At 34.2% G+C, this 17,908-nt stretch overlaps 1 protein-coding gene and 1 long non-coding RNA gene across 2 annotated transcripts; both read left to right on the forward strand.

The window, feature by feature from the left end:
- Positions 1-10,757: 10,757 nt before the first annotated feature.
- On the forward strand, positions 10,758-11,857 carry LOC141044908 (uncharacterized). Its single transcript, XR_012216705.2, has 2 exons — positions 10,758-11,265; positions 11,414-11,857. It is a non-coding gene; the product is annotated as an uncharacterized LOC141044908 (long non-coding RNA).
- Positions 11,858-16,159: 4,302 nt separating this feature from the next.
- On the forward strand, positions 16,160-16,872 carry LOC112276957 (uncharacterized). Its single transcript, XM_073531124.2, has 2 exons — positions 16,160-16,497; positions 16,655-16,872. Exons 1-2 carry the CDS (start codon positions 16,213-16,215, stop codon positions 16,832-16,834), a joined length of 465 nt encoding a protein of 154 aa, XP_073387225.1. The 5' UTR covers positions 16,160-16,212; the 3' UTR covers positions 16,835-16,872.
- The last annotated feature ends 1,036 nt before the right edge of the window (positions 16,873-17,908 follow it).

The raw sequence follows: 17,908 nt of genomic DNA on the forward strand, positions 1-17,908 counted from the left end.
GGTTATGAAGCAAATCTGTAGCATTGCTCTATGAGCTTGTTGTGAGGGTATGTCAGATCATACTTTTATTTGATGACCTACAGACCAAATGAAGAACACCAAAATAAATTAATAATAGAACAGTAAAGAACATTGTATCAAATATCAAAGTCATTATAGAACCAAAACTTAAACATGAGTCCAAGTTAGAAGTGTCAGTTTTGCATCTCCATTGTGTAGTCAAAATCCCCAAGGCACTTTTAAAATGCTTACAATTCTTTACATAAAGTTGTTCATGATTCTTGACATGAAAACACTCCAACATAAAACTTTAATTCTATTTCCATACCTACAAAAAACTATAACTCATTTCTCAACTTGAGCAAAGACCATGTTTTAGCATGTTTCATGGAACAAACAAACCCAAAATTACATTTTATTTATTTTTATGTATTTTGTTTTATAAAAAGATTCCCTGGAGCGAGGAGGCAGGTAGGCAGTGCAGGTGTTGGTTCAGGCACCAATATTTTTAAACCCTGAGATTTCCAGTGTTTTTTTTTTTTTTTTTTTTTTTTTTTTTGTATCTTCTTCTTGACCATCATGGTCTTCCAAACAGACAAGCCCAACAACATAAAAGCTATGGGGAAACAATCAATCATGGGGTGTGTGGGATCTGTCACACACCTTGGCAGCAGCAGGGGTGTGGCCTCATTAGCTCACTCACTCACTCACTCACTCCATCTCCAAACCCTAATTACCCCACCCCCCACCCACATTCACTTTCTCCCTCACTGTGTCAGTGCCTGATTGTTTCTGACGGGTTTTTATCACAATGTGGAGAGTAAGAGCTCAACACAGTCACACACTAAATCACCACCACCCCAACTCCCACTTTCTTCTTCCTCATTCCCCCATGCCCAGTTGGGTGTGTTTGTTTTTTCGTTTTTTGTTTTTGTCCCCCCCCCCACAAATTAGGGTTTCATGTATTGCATCACTGCTCCACCTGCCCACCCAGTGGAAAAAATGATACCACCCCCTCTTGTGCATAATGGAGGAGGCTGCACAAGGGCTCAGTTGTGTATTCCCGCTTGATTCAATAGCCTTGCAACAATAGTCAACTGGTTTGAATGAAAACAAAGGAGCCTTTGGAACTGTAAGTATCATGGTGGGTCCATTTTTCTACCCCCTCTTTACAAGCCCATATATTTGGGGAGTGAATGGGGCGAAGATTTGAGGAACAAGAGAGAGTGAGAGAGAGAGAGAGAGAGAGTTCCAAGTTTTACTATTATATTCTTTGGAAGCTAGTTTCTATTAATGTGGCAGTGTGGGGAAAGGGGGGGGGGGGGTGGAAGAAGACAAGTGTGTAATTGATGTGGTGTGTGATAAAAGTTGTTTATTTTGATGTATTGCATGTTGGAATTGATGTCTGCTTTGTTTCACAACACAATGTGACTTCTTGAGAAGGTCCTACAATTGTGACATTTAGTGCCAACTCTCAACCTAAATGCAACTTGTTAATTAAGTGTGAGAGTTTCTTTGTTGTTTAACATAAAATGTAGAAGACACTTGGTCCTTTTCTTTTCTTTTTGGTGTTAGTGTAATGAATATTTAAGATGAATAAAATGAAAAGTATAATATAACTCCTGTCATAGGACATTTATATTGATTGGATGTATTTTGAGATAACAAACCAAAAAAGTATTATTATTACAACTATTATTATTCTAAAATATTCTTTATTGTAGAGAACATTAAATGGTTATTTGTTTTATAGTGCTTCTCCTTATTGTTGTCAAAAATGTAGATCCCACTCTTAAAATATTTCTAAATAAAAAAATTGCAACCAGTGGTGGTGTTGAAATCTTAGTTCCAGCACCTTTGAAAATTATTAGAAAAAAATTGAAAAAATTGAAAATAAAATAAAACAACAACAACAACAACATTTTATATCAACCAACACATGCCATGCACATGTCAACTGGCAACTACAATGAAGACTTCAAGCAATTTTTTTGTTTAATATTCAGCTAGTTTAACTGGGTATATAGAACCTTTTATACTGCTTTAAGGTGGCACACATATTTCACAGTTTTTTGGCAGAATCAAGTGTCAAATCTGTCTTACATGCAAAGTTTAAAACCTTCTTTTGTAAACAAAAAAAAATTTAATTAGAAATTTTTTACATTTATGTTTTTCTACAGAATCTCAAATACTTAGCTATCTTGTTGCCAATTGGCACTTTTTACTTCAGTGGTCCATATTTTTTGTGTACTCTTGTGAATAATGTGGTTTGCAGCATTGTAAAATTTGGAGCGTTTAAACCACCAAATTTATTTTTTTAACCAAAAATATTTAAATTATGAGAAATTATGATTTCGACATATGACATGCAATTTTTTGTGACATGGTTAATATTTCTATTTGTTTTAAAATTGTGTGGGTAAAGAGAAACACTCACTTTTGCATTTTGCTGAAATGGTACTTTGGCATAATCATTTTAACAGCAATCATCACAAACTTGAAAAAAAAATATAGATTTCATGAAAGAGTTTTATAAAAATAAATGACTTGCTTTCAAAAGTGTAAATTTTGTAGAGTGCAAGGAAATGCCGTGCATGTGTAAAATATATTTACATAATGAGAGACACGCACAACCAAACTGAAATTTTCTATTCAAAAATAAAATTGAGTACACCCTCAAGCTTGAAAAGAAACTCTCAAAAAGTTATTTTCTGACGTACCCACATTAATTTCCGCAAAATGTATTATTGTAATTATCACAATGCCAACATGGACAATATGAACAGCAATAATAAACATTAAGACAGAAGAAAAGAAGTAGAAGAAAGAGGAAGAAGAAGAAGAAGAAGAAGAAATCATCACATGAATTACTCTGTACAATAACTCAAAAAAACTGATAAATAATTATAAACAAATAAAATAAACAAACTGTCCATGTTCACTTGCTTTTGTATTATTTAATTTGGTTTGATATTTTTTCCCATTATACTTTACTTTTCCACATTTCACCTTTAAAAGTTAAAATTCCACTGCTCATGTTGCATGTTGCAGCTAATCAGTCAAAACACACAATTCAGAAGGTACAACATTTAGTTTCTTCTGGAGCGTGAAATGCTCAATAAAACTCAAACTTCAATGCCCAGGCTCGTTCATGTTTGTGATATATATATATATATATATAAAAAATTGAATCGTGGTTTTAACTCAGTGGCAGAGAGTAGTACCACTTGCAGAGTCAGAGTTGACACTCCCCAGCCCCCCTTTTTATTGGGGCCATTCACGGCAATAATCGGTTAACTGACTGACCCTATTGCCAAGCCTTTAATAGCATGTTCGTTGGGGGAAATCAAACCCCATATTGGGTAAAACTTTAAAATCAACAATGTGAAAAAGTTTGGTGTCATGGCTTTTTCTTTATTCATTGTCTTGGTCAGTGTGCATATTGAAGGCCTCATTATTGTCATGCTATCGTTCACTTCTTATTTATTTCTTAAATTTTCCCGTTGTTGTTGTGATAATGGTGGAAATAGACATGATCCTCTTTGTACCTTAGAAGAGGATTTTGGTAATTTCCCTTTTTTTTTCTTTTTTTTTGACTATCATCAAAATCATCAATTGCATCTGAACGGGAACTGTAGCAAGATAGTTGGGTGTCCACATGTAAATCATATGCCAAACAATACTGACAACAGCAGGGCAGCAGAATCTTATAAAACGATTATAGCTATTTTGGTAATGTTGAAATTCACATCATATGGTAGACTCAAATTGTATGTAATAAACCATTGTTCGACAATAGTAGTAAAAAGTAAAGAAAAAAATGTCAAGACTGCCTTATTTCAATTTAAAGTTCTTATGATTTTTCGAACATCAAAAAATAATTCTAATATCCAAATATTTTTTTTTGTGGTTATAAAATTTTATTATATTTTATTTTAATAATATTAGTTGTGTGTTCAATATAAATTCGAGATGAATATATTCAAAATAGTATACAATCACAAAACATCACAAAACAGATAATAACAATCTAAATGTGTATAATAATTTGTAGCCGAATTTCATTAAAAAACATCAAAATTTTGAATGCAACGTTTTGATTTCTTTTATTATATATATATCAATGCCCAGATTAAAATATCTTTCTCAAATTGTAATTTGTGATCAGAACAATCATTTAAACTTATTCTATTTTTACTTACCATGCGTCCAGTTATTTGCATAATAGTGCTATTTACTATAGCTGTAAATCATTTATATCTTGAGGCTTACTTAGCATAGATTTTAATTACCAATTTTGCATAGTAACTTTATAAAAATTAAAAATAAAAAATAAACATTCATTATAGCATTTTAAGATAAGTAGAAAAACTAATATACATAAAACATCAATTTATAAATGGGTAAATAGTAATGTATGAAATATTTTATAACGATGTTTTTATCCTCTAACAAAAATAAATTGCTAGATTTTTATGCATACCAAAGACCAAAGACATGATGAAGTTGTTTTTATAAAACTCAATTGAAGACACACGCAATGCAGATCCTGTCAAGAAAACCAATAGAACTAAATTTTTGCACACCCACTATATATGATGTACAACATATGGAGGCAATGCTTATGCACTCAAAGCCAAAGCGAGGCTGAACAATTCTACAATTCTCTCTCTCTTGAAACTTTCACATGGATGATTATTGATCGTGGACAAGCTTACTATATTGTCTATATTTAATAGACTAAACCACAAAACACAACTACAACAATAAGATGTATAACTTTTCTACAATCATAAGCTCATATATATATATATATATATTGTATGTTTTTGCACTAACAAAAGATTAAAAATCAATATTGGTTGTAGAAATAAGACTTATGAGGAACTTTTAGACATAAATAAAATAAAATAAATTGAATGTAGGAGATAAACTTGTTAAAAAAAATAAGAAAATAAGAAAAATAAAAACATTTTACTCTATGCTTGCTCGAATGTTAATAAAAATGACATCATTAGAAAAATTCATTTTAAGTTATAAAAAATAAATATTGAATGGATTATTTGATAATGAAAATGTATACAAATATGATTTTCTGAAATAAGTAAATCTTTTCAAGCTTAGAATATACATAACATTTAAATTAGGAAAGAATAATATTCCTATTTATCAATCAATAATTAGTATTTAATATACAAATCACCAAAAGTAGACTTTAAATACTTAAAAGTTATTACAAAGACTTGTGTATAAAGGCAAAAAACTATTTTTTGCAGATAAATAATTTTATTATTAAGCATAAGAAAAATTAAATTAAAAATATTAAGTGTTGTTGATGAACCTTGAATCTCAAAAAATGATATTGTATATCTAAATAAAAAGCTCAAAACCATGGAAAGATACTTAAGAATATATATAACTCGAACCTTTACAAAAAAGGAACAGAAAAAGAAACAAATTGGCTTTTACACCTTACATTGTTATTTAGATAATCTTTGCTTTCAGATTATTTTTATTATTTTTATTTAAATAATGTAATTACAATAAATAACTTTGGGAATATTTGTATATGAAAAATAGACATTTAGTTGGATTCTTGAGCTTAATTTCTTTTGCCACGTGAGTTATCAACTGTAAATCTTGAAACTGTCTGATTACATGTAATTATTAATCTTATTAATTATCAATAACTATTATTTTTCATATTTAGCTACTTCTCAGATGTGTTTTTTGTTTTTTTTGGAAATTTTAAAAGTGAAATTTTAAAATATCTTAATCACCTGATGTAATCTATACATGCATAAACATTAAAGATCTAATAATCAATATGCTTTACTAATTTGAACCTTATTATTAGTTACATCAACTATTGATTTATTTTGCAATCAACCAACTAGCTCTTAAAATAGTAACAACTACTTTTAACTCTAGTTTAAAAATTTGCAATGATATTACTCTATCACAAACCTGTTCACCCATGATTTTTAAAATAACCCTTTGTCATCCTGTTTTTTGCAACTTCAGAACACCACCTAATTAACTTTCAATCACTATTAAACATAATCTACACAAAATTTAAAAAATAAAGATACTTTTATTTTATTTTTTGTAACCCAAACTTAGTAAGTTTTCACAAAATATCAAAACCAATGTGACTATTATTTCTGCACAAAAATTCCAAAATTCCAAAAAAACAACTCATTGCTATGCAATCAATTAAAAGTTCGTTTGAATTAGTTATAAGTATTAAAATATCTTTAGAAGATGGATGACTTCCCAATTTGAATAATATCTATAAAATTTCGAATGAGAATTTTGAATAACTTTGAGTCTTGTTTATTTGGACGAAATAGAGGTTTGCTATGATAATTTAATGCATCAATTCTTTGACATTTGAAGTAATCCAAATATATAACAATGTCTTTGGATCAAAATTTAATAGAAGAATGGGTTTATCTAAGGTGTAAGATAATTTTTAAGGAATATAAACAACGTTGATAAGTCACTGATATAAAGTTGTTTGAAAGTTTTATAGAGCAATTGCAAAAATTTAAGCTGTGCCATCATGAATAGAACCTTATTGGAAATTAGAAAAAAAACAATCAATACCAAACAAATGTACAAGTTAACATTGAAACAAATAAATTTGGTTGATGTTTTACAACTATTTGGTGCGTTATTGTCACCTTGTGTAATACATATATATAAATATTTATATAATTACATATATTTAAATCAATGTTACAGCAGAAGTACAATTCAAAACCAATATGGTGAACTCATTGATTTTGCAGCAATTATTGAATGTTATTTATATCACCAATAAGAAATTGACTAATTCATTTAAACAAATAAATAAAAATGATAGACAAATGACAATTTTCAACAATGTGTATCAGAATGTTGCAAATTCATTTAAACATTGTCCTATAGCATCTTTGGCTTTTTTTATTATATGAATATATATATATATATATATATATATATTGTGTTTTGTGCATGTATATGTACATTCATATAACAACAAGTGTAATTTTTAACCTGATTTTTTTGAACTCTTATATTAATTATTGCATTCTGATTTAGTTTTAGTGAGTGAGGTTTTAGATATAATGTAGACTTGCAGAAAATTTGTTCATCTACACTGTACAAATAATAAATTTAAATACACTTTCAAATAAGCCGTTGCTTATAAAAATGTGTAATACATTTTATTACAAGCATAAATCATGTATGTTTTACTATCAAAATTAGTATATATTAAATCAAATATATATATATATATATATATATATATATATAGATATATATATATAGGTGATGTTGGAAATAAAAAGAATAGATTGAGGTTTTTTATTAAATAAAAAATATAGTTAATTCTAATATTCATTGAAGTGAATTTGATATATTTTAAATTGGAAAATTCACGAAATTGAAGTTTTCATCAAATAGTCCAAACGTATTTGTTTGGAATGTTTGTATGCTTTATACAAAACACCAATTTCGAAAAAGAAGTATTCTATTTTGATGTTTTTTTTTAATACGCTTAAATGTTTTTTTTTTTCATATTTGAGGCCAATTTTTGTGCCCCATCATCTAATGAACGCTCCCACGTCACTCTGTTCCCATGTCCCAATCCCCAAACCCGTCCCTGTTCCCGAAGGTTGGGATCCGTTCCCTACGTGGTGAACTCCACGAGACACGGAGAACGGGGGTGCCATGCACGGCTCCTGTTACCGTCCTTCCATTCTCGTTTCCTTTTTCCTTTTTCCCTGTAGTTTCTTTTTTCACGTTTACGTTTTGGAATGTACTCCTCCTGTGGTCTACTGCTACAAGCGTCTCGAGCGGAGCGGGGAGCGGGGATCGGGTAACGGGGAACGTGCGTACCCTGTTGTAGAATTGGTGCCACTGCGTTCCCGCTGAGACAAAGACACCAGTGCTGACCAAAACATCCCTTTTCACACCGTCTAATCAAACCTTGTACACTAATTGGGTGGGTCTGATTCACACTAGTAGGAGTATTATTATGTTTGAACAAGCATGGTCAACCCCTCGTTGGATTGTACGCTCATAGGTGCCTTTGCTTTAGATTTGGGTTGTAATTGTATTCTTTTTTTCATTGCTTACAATTATAAGTAAAAGGGGTTCCAATTTATTGATCTTATTGGCACAATAGCAGCAAAAACATTGTTCATAATTTGGGAGTAGGTATCACTTGTATCCAAATCCAACTTTCGCTTTAAGTTCTCTTGTCTTTTATTTGTTAGCCAAGTCAACCTTCTTTTAGTGCATCTGAATGTGCTACAATTTACTTATGAAACCTTGGGAAATTTCTGATTTACCAAAAAACCAAAACTGAAATATACAAAATAAATATATATATAAAACTAAACTAAGGAAATATGTGCAACAATATATATATTTATTGCCATTTTTCATGCATGCTCATTTCAATTTTTATGCTAAGATAATACTTGAAACACATAATATTTTTATTTTCCCAGGTCGAGATTTTATTTAGAAATCATCACAACTTATTGATAGGGATAGATTTAAAAATTAAATATCCAATCTATTTTATTTCGTAATAATTCATGCTTTTATATTATATTATTGAATATCATTGCTACTTTCGTATTCACAGATCATTCAAATACAAGTATTTTTAAATTTATAAGAAGAAAAAGTAGATAAATATTAGTTACATGTTAAATTTAAATGACTTGCAATTGGAAAAAGGATTTAAACTAAAGAAATTAATGCAATTATTTGCATAAATTAAGATGGGTTCTTTCATACACAAATTTAAGATAAACTATCATATATTTGAAATAGTTTATTAATAGATTAATCTTTTAATTCTATTTATCCCAATACTCAAAGTATGAACATACTTGTAAAAAATAAGAATGAAAAGCTTATTATCATTAAGAAAGTTATTAATAGGAAGAATAAATTATTGAATAATAAATATTTATATATTAATTAAAAATATGTAACATTAAGATTTAGTTTTGTAAATATATTGTTGAAAACTTGCCTCATGCACTCATGCATGAATGTGCTTTTACTGCACCTCGGGTTAGAAATCACAAATCATGATTTTTTTGTATGTTTGTTAAAAAATGTATGCATTCATAATATATTTTGTGTGTGTGTGTATATATATATATATATATATATAATTATTCTAAATCGCATCTTTAATTTAAGCCTTTTTAAAATGTGAATTCTTATTTTAACTAAGTACATAGCTTATGAACTTTATGCCTCGTTTTATTATTCCTCATTTGGTCACAAAGTGATTTTTAAGTTATACCTAAAGCATCTTATAATGCTTGTTGTAAAAGAAAGAAAATAATAAATTTATTTAATACAAATGTGCTTGTAGAGGAGTGAATAAGTTATAAATAGATTCATCATAAAATTATTATCAAAGTCCACGTTTTACTAGTTTCCTTTACTCTCCAAACAGCTCAAATCAATGCTAACAACAAGAACACAAACATATTTTTTTTTGAAAAGAAGCAGTTTTTAAAGAAATACTTATTAAAAACTCACAATTTTCAAGACAATTCAAATTGTACCAGGGATTTTTGTTGTTATTGTTGTCATTAATATTATTCAATACTTCTATCAATCTCCCATCTTATCATTTAAAAGATATTTTTTAAAAATGGACAAAATTAAACATGAAATATCATTAATAAATATTATCAAATAGTACCCACCAACTGTGACCAATCATGATGGTAGAATATTGCACGAATGAAGTTTTCTTATTCTCTTAAATATTGCTAACATCAACAATCAACAATTGGAAATGTTGTTATAATTAATGTTAGGATGAAGAGAGAGATAGAGTAAGCGAGAAAAAGGTTGGAATTAAAAACAAAGGTCAAGCTTGGAAGTAAAGTAAGTGGTTGGAAAGTTATACTCCACCACATTTGATAGCTTCAAACTTAAGGCAATTGCTTGGACATGGTCCTTGTGTTATTGCATCATGAAATTTACTTCCTTCCTTTTCTTAACATGTGAAAAATGTTGACCCACACACTTTCATAAATCTCCTACAATCCAAGCACCCCATTCATATCCCAACCACATGATTGATATTTGATTATGAAAAACAAGGATGTCGTGTGTTTGATGTGAAAAGAACCCCATAGTTGGGTTGGTTTTGTTCCTCCAATGGCATGGTTTACTTTAAATTAATACCCAATTGTAGTTGTTATTGTCATCATTCTCTTTGGAAACAAAAATTGCAATAACTAAGAAGGGTGGACACTTTACAACTTCATTTCTTCAACACTTGTGTTCAATGTTGTATCAAAACTCCATGTCCCACATGAAAAATACATGATTACTTATTCATGTCATTTCATTTATTTATCTTTGTGTTGTGTATTGACCCACACCAAGAAGAACATTGTATCTACATGGAATTTCTCCTTCTCTTGACAGTGCCAAACAAATAAAATAGAAGTAATATATATACACACACACACACACATGTACTTACACTTCTTCAATTTGCATATAAATTAGTTTCTTCCCAGTAAATACAAACACAAATACATATCCTTTATTTACTAAATTGTAAATGGGGCACGGTCAAAGGCTTCCTGGGCATAGGTGGCTCCATGAGGGCGGGTACGGGATGTTGAAGGCGCGGTTAAAGAACATTGTGCACCGACCGGTTATAGGAAATATCACCTACAACCGCATTATAACCTATAAACACAAGGTCACTTATAGTCACAATAGAGCTCCTACAACCGCATTTCGAAGAGGCTCAAACTGGAGCTCCTGCTTCTCCTCGTCGAAGGCGGTGATTCCGGAACCCCTTCCTCGGCGCTAATTCAGCGCCGCGATCAACGTAATCAGCATGAAAATGCTGCTGGGGTTTGAACGAGCCAAGCTGGCCTCACCAGCAGCCGTTGGATAACGAGACAGCATCGGAACTGACACACGGAAAATTTGTATTCTAGGGAGGTATAGGTAATCCAACACCACCGAAGAGGAATGCGTATGTATTTGAGTAACCTGGCACTGCTAATGAAGGGAGAAAGACTGCGGCCTGTTCCTATTTAGCCAGACAAGCAGCACCCCAGTCCCTCTGCCTTCGCGAACTTCGTCAGAAACGCTCACCTCGTCATATTTCATGTGCGCTAGCGAGGAGGTTCTGAGGAATTTCACAACAAACAGAGTTAATGGCAGAATCTTCATACAACACCAACCATGGCTCTAGGGCTTGGTTGCATGGTGCGTAGTTCACCTTTATTTATTTATTTATTTATTTTTTCTTTCTTTTTGAAGTCCTCGTGATGCCTAGTTAAATAGCGGTTTATTCGAGGGCTGTTATTGCTGTTGGAGCCACTTTCCACGCATCTTAAGTTACCTTACTTGTCAGAGTGCGTCAACATCAATTGTTATTTCGTGATAGAGGCTCCGGACTTCACTCTTGACGAGAACGAGAGCCCTTTGGCAGAGGTTATAGAAATTCCGATGATTGAGTCTCGAGGCCTACCAAGAGCTGTATTCGTGAAATTTAGGGTTTCGTTGTTGGCATTTCATAAATTGTAATTCCTCGAGCTTCAACAGAATTCAGGGTTTAATTGTTCAAGGTTTATGCATTATTAATTCATGCGTAGTAGATATCATTAGATGAGAAAAATAGATTATAGTACAAAATCATAAGAATCTTGTAATGACGAATAACTTCTAAAATAGATTTACAAAAAAAATGTAGTATTTACAAAAAAGTAATAACTTATGGAAATGATAGTTAGTTAGTTAGTTAGTTTTTTTTTTTTTCAAGAATATAAAAATTTATTTATTTGTGTGTTATTTAAAACAACTAGTGTCAAGGTGTGACATGAAGCATTTATGTTCTACAACTTATGCATTGGTTGCTTTTGAAACTTCAATTTTACAAAAACTTTGGAAGGCATTATTGGGGGTTCAATCCATTGTACGGGAGTTGGGCCATGTTTATTTATTTAATGATTTTTTTTTATTTTGTTTTGTTTTCTTTAAATGCTATTTTTGGATATACAATTTGAATGTTTTAAGTTTGAATATTCAATAGTTTTGAATGTGTTAAAGAACATCAAAGTAAAAAATAGGTTGGAGAATAGACTTCAAAGAACCTCATAATGAATAGTGTTGATTTTATTTTAGAGCATTCATTGTCCATATAAGATTGGTATTCTTCAGAATCTTTTCAATCTTTTGTTTTTGTTTTTGTTTTTTTTTTTTTTTTTTTTTGTTGTTAGTAGTAACAAATTTCAGAGTGAATCCATTGGGTATTTAGGCTTTATATTTCTTGTCTCAGCCACTTTTAGATCTATATGGAGATAATTTAGAGAGTTACAAAACATATTAACAGAGATTCAATTTAATCAAAGGAGATTGGACAACATATATTTTATAATTTTTATCTATTTATTTATTTTTGACATATATGATTAGATAATTTATTTTATTGCAATTTCAAGAATCCAATCCACACTTTTACTCACTTTTTGTGTTCAGATGTTTGGATTTATGTACTTTTTTTAATTTTATAAAATGAGACAGAAATTAGGAAATAAATAAATAAATAAATATAAATATAAATATATATATATATATATATATATAAGATAAATTTAAATAAACACATTTAAACTTGGAATATTGATTAAACTGTAAAATACAATTTGAAAAATTTGGAAACAAAAAAAATATTATTTAAGTTATTGATAAAATTGCATCATTAAGATATTGAGAAAAATACAATTATGTGTCATATCTTTAAGAATATTTTAAAAAATATTTATGATGCAAATGGTCAATTTAAAAAAACGTTTTCCAACATTTATTCATTTATTGGTATGCTATGTATTTTTTTAAAATTAAGTTTCAAGCATTAAAAAAATAAGCATAAACACATAATGTTTCAAGATCAATGCATTTTCCCTAAACAAACCAATATTTGAATGAAATAATAAAATTAATGTCTTTATTTTCTAACATAATTGTAAATCCCATTAGATTATCAGTTTGTACAATTACCCCAACCAGTCTTATACATAACATGATTTTAAACTCGTATCAAATCATAATATCAGATACCATTAAAACTGCTATCTCAAATCACTCCACTCAAGCATTCACCGCTTTTTCTAAATAAACCCATTTTCTTCTAAATGTATCTTCAGTTATACACTTTCCACACCAATGTACAATCATCACAATGAGCATCAGACACCAATCAACACAATCAAAGCAGGATTAGTTTACTTTTAGTTTAATCTTACAGTACAAAAATATAAATCACCAAACATAGTTGTATCGACAACATCAACCGCAATGAACTTCAAAACGTCGAAGAAGGCACACAAAAACTATGAAAAAAGCAACATATATAACAAAGATCTTCAACAACCGAACTTCAGAAACACAACTAACACACAACAGAAAAGACTTGGTTGTCAAGCATTACATCGAAGAAGAAGAAGAAGAATAAAACATTCACATATACTTCCTAAGCTTACAACAAGGACCCACACATAAAGTCGGTAGATCCATCCACACACGGCGGAACGGATTGAAACACGCCGACAACGATGCACAAACACCGATACCGATGTCTAGAAATCGGTCACAAGTTTGTGGATACTCTACTTCTGGTCTAGTTTGCTCCTCATCGTATTCGTCGTCGTAGATGGAGCGATGGCGAAAAGAAGCAGAGAATGGCTGCACACGCCCATGTCAACTTCCCAGCATTTTTTGTTTTTGCAAAAGCACGTCCAGTCGTCGTCACCCTCGCCCGTTGCTTTCACCTGCTCGGATGGCTCGTTGCATTTAGCTCCACGGTCATCTGCTGTGCGACTGCTGCCTCCTCAGACCGAGCTCTGGCCTGACGTCGACTCTCATCGATGGGTCCAGTCCTTGTCTATGCACGCATTCGTCACATGATTCCAGTGTCGAGAGTGAGAGTTCGATGGTGTTGTGTGGGGTGGGTTCGCTGGGTTGTCACCGGGATGCGACTGAGTGGGACCTGGTCGAGATTGGCCGCGTGCTTGATCGCCACTTGTTGGTGATATCTACGGTCTGCTTGTAAAGCTGTGAATCGCTTTCACTTGATATAACCTCGGGAAAAGGGTGAGATGCGTGCATGAGGTGCATAAAAAGTGTGCGTGAAATATGCTGATTCGGTGAATCGATGTCAAACTTATGAACCCATCTCAGTGGAATTATTTTTGTTGAGTAGATGAGCAGCACTGTCCACAAAATGGAAGCAGAGGCCATGGACTATTGCGGAGCACTTGATTCCGAACAGAGGATTCAATTCACTGCTTGCGCTTAAATGTTTGCTTGGCCTGCTCCAGCAACTTTCAAAATCATGGCATCTACACAGAAGAAATATCTGCCTCATCTTTTGAGCTGGCTCTTCTCAAACAACATCAGCCTCGTATTGTGTGATTTTGTAGTTGCACATGCCCGCAATCGCAATTCAGAACGGTATGGTATTTTGAGGAAATGAGCAACTTCGGGTTGCGGAAGATGTGAATTGTCTGTGAGCTACACTTTCCAAGCTGCTGTTGGTGTTGAGAGTCGCAAGTTGAATTCGCAGCAAAAAGTGAAATGCTAATCCCCAGATCTTCTTAGTACTCAACCTGATAAATAAAACAGAACAGCTACAAGGAAGAGCAACAAAGCGCAATATGGAGGAGTAAATAGTCTTAAGAAAACAATTTAGTCTTGATGAGGTGACCCTCTATGCTTCGACTGTTTTGCCTATTCCCATTTAGATTATGGACTCAACTCACGAGGCTCGATTCCTTCATGACTTTTTATGCATTGCAAAAGGGTGCATTCATGTTATCACCATCGACTAATGAAAGAACAGCGAGAGAAGCGTCGTTAGTTCTCTTCACGACCCTTCATCTACAACGAGTAAGCTTGTCGTCATGAAGAGATCGGCATGGGTTCCGTAACTCTGCTCCCTTCATCCTCTGGCATCCGAAAAGTCGACTACTCTGCAGATCTAGTGTGATGGAAGTAAGCAGAATAATAATCTCCAAGAGTAGACAGTATTCTAGATTCTGTAAAGACTGAAATTTTCACTAAATAATATCTTCACTCCATCCGCTTTCAAAGTAGTTAAAATTCACTTGGTGGTACCATTTGAAAACTAAACCACGCTGAAATTCTCCAAGACCTTCCAAAGAAAATAAGAATTTCTAAATTAAGCCAAATTATAACACGCAAACCCCGCAGTTGATATAACTAATACATACACAAGGCAGCCATTTCTAATGAATCAATCCAATATTAACAACAACTGAAAACAATGGAAGGCTAGCTCACAAGAACTTAAGTGCTACTAAACGAAAACAAATGAGTAAATTCCTACATGTTAAAAAATTGGTCAAACCAATAAAAAGACTAAATCTGGTGGCTCCTCAGAACTAAGTCTAGGAATGAACAAAGCAGTTGTATATGGCTCCAAAACAATCAGGAAAATAGACGGAAGAATCGAAAGAATGCTTATTTGTCGCTAGCACTACAAGTAACTATCCAGCATAACGTACAAAAACCCATGGTTGCAGCTATCAGTTCGTCTGCAAAACGGCACACACAAACAACTGTAAGAATCTCAAAGACTATTAAGAAAAAAACATAAAAAAGTAAAAATAAACATTCAGGAGCTGGGGTTGGAGAGATCGCAATTAACTTCACTTTCCAATTGAAGCAGCGTAAACCCAACTCAATTTAAAGAAAACCAATCAGGTTTCACAAGTGGATATCATGCGCAGCTTTTCCAAATTATAAAACCAAGTAAAGCCAGTCCTCTAGCGAAAGTAAGAAGAATGGCTGGAGCCGAGAATGGAGAGTGAGGTTCAACTCTGACTTCCTCGATCCAGAACAAAACGAAAATAAAGAGGCGCGCGAGCGAGCAAGGCGATGGAAGCAAGCAGGAGAGTGAGCGGGTCGGGCGGGGCGGTGGGGCATGGGCTTCTGGGGGCCGGTGGAGCGGCGCAGCAGAGGCTGCCCGGCGGGCAATTGTGGGGCGGGCCCCGCCGCAGCGAAATCTCACACGCGAATGGGACTCAGTGCTGAGGGCGGGCCACGGTGGGGTTGGGCCCGCCCTGACTAACTGCCACAAATGCGGCCGAGTTAGTGTTCAGGGCCCGGGGTTGTGTGCAGAACCAGGGTTCCATGATTTGCCTGTCTCTGCTGTGCGAGGCCGTGTCTCTCTGCGTTCTCCATCCTCCTCATTGCGGCCTTCTCTCTGCCCTCTTCCTCTCGTCTGCCTGCTTCCACCCCTCTTCCTGCCCTCCTTTCGGTGGCACATCCTTTTTCTCATTTCTCCGTTTCGGTTGCTTCTCTCTCCCTTCCCCTCCCCGGGGGGTTGCGCTCCCTCCGTTCTTTTCCGGCATTTTTCTGCAGGAGTTAGCACGCCCTCAGCGATTTCAAGTTATGGAGGCGATGGCTCCTGATGAGGTGAGTTCTTGAAACGTTTGGGCTTCATTAGGTATGCGCAATTTAGATTCTAACGTGGATTTCGGATCGGGGTTCCGTTGTGGTTTCAGCTCGGGTTTTCAGCAGTATTTTTGCTGAGGTATTGAGCAGCACGTACTGTTGGGTTTTCCTGCTTCAGACGGACCAAGGTCGTCGGCGAAAGGTCGTCGGTGAGGGGGAGGATCTAGAGGATGCGCTGCAAGACCAGATACGAGCGACGGAACAGGAGATAAGAGCGACGGAACATGAGATAAGAGCGAAGAAAGAGGAGATAAGAGGGCTCAGGGCGGAAATCAGAGCTCAGAGCGGAGATAAGTGAGCTCAGAGCGGAGATAAGTGAGCTTAGTGCGGAGATCAGAGTTGTGGAATCGGAGATTGCTGCTGCTTCGGGAGATAAAGCGAAAAAGCCTCTTGAAGCAAAGCTGCAATTCCTACGCCAACAGATAGTCAGCCTTGGCTCACAGATTAGCAGCCGCGATCAGCAGATAGTCAGCCTTACCTCACAGATTAGCAGCCTTGGCTCACAGATTAGCAGCCGCGATCAACAGGTAGTCAGTCTTCGGTCTTTGCAAGCAGCGGCGGCATCGTCAGGTGTGTAATCTTAGAAAGAATCTGGATCCTGGATCTGTCAGATGATTCTTGTGTGCTCTTGTATGCCTACTTGTTGCTTAGGGTAGTATGCTTACTTACGCTTGTGAGAACATGCTTTTGTGGTGGACTGATTAGGGTTGAAGGCAGAATAAGCAGGTCTGGTATAAGTTTCTTCCCTGCGTTCACCCATCAGGGTGTCAGATAGTACTCTATTCTTGGCACTTAGTTTGCTTCAGTTTGCCCTGCGTTGTGTACGCATTATCATCACCTGGGGTGTCGGGTTTTGAATAGCAGGTAGTGTTTCCTGACATCTTTGTTCCATTCTTTGGCAACTTTGGTGCTGACTAATTTTAGGTGTCCGATTTTTCCAAACTTAGAAACCTCTATTATCTCTCATCGCACGTTTTGAAGGGTGCAATTTATCTTGAGAAGCGGCAGAAGCGCTACTCTTGCAAGTGCGAGGCCCCTGGATGTTTAGTTTAACCATTGGTTTTTTATTTGAATTACTGGATTGCATGTGCAGACAAATGCACAGAGTTTGATTGGCTACGTCAGGACTTGCCGTCGTGGGTCTCAGGGAACTCCAAGCCTCCAAGCGCCAAGCAGAAGGAGCGGATGTACACGCCCGTGAGAGTGGAGTATTGGGATGTGGTGAAAGACATCGAACACTATCTGAACAAGGCGGATAAGTTGAAGCGTATATATCGGAAAGTGGATGACTCTGTATTCACTGCAGGAAAGCGAAGTGGAGTAGCCCTCGCTCAATTTGTCGTGTACAAAACCTGCGAATTCGTTAGTAAGA

The sequence above is a fragment of the Physcomitrium patens genome, chromosome 24, assembly GCF_059467195.1.
Source record: "Physcomitrium patens ecotype Gransden chromosome 24, ASM5946719v1, whole genome shotgun sequence".
Classification (NCBI taxonomy): Eukaryota; Viridiplantae; Streptophyta; class Bryopsida; order Funariales; family Funariaceae; genus Physcomitrium; species Physcomitrium patens.

Excerpts from the sequence above, each read along its gene's own strand:
- LOC112276957 (XM_073531124.2), top strand. The coding sequence starts at position 16,213 with ATGATTTGCCTGTCTCTGCTGTGCGAGGCCGTGTCTCTCTGCGTTCTC. Across the intron at positions 16,498-16,654 it reads AGGCGATGGCTCCTGATGAG|ACGGACCAAGGTCGTCGGCG; the intron begins GTGAGTTCTTGA and ends TTCCTGCTTCAG.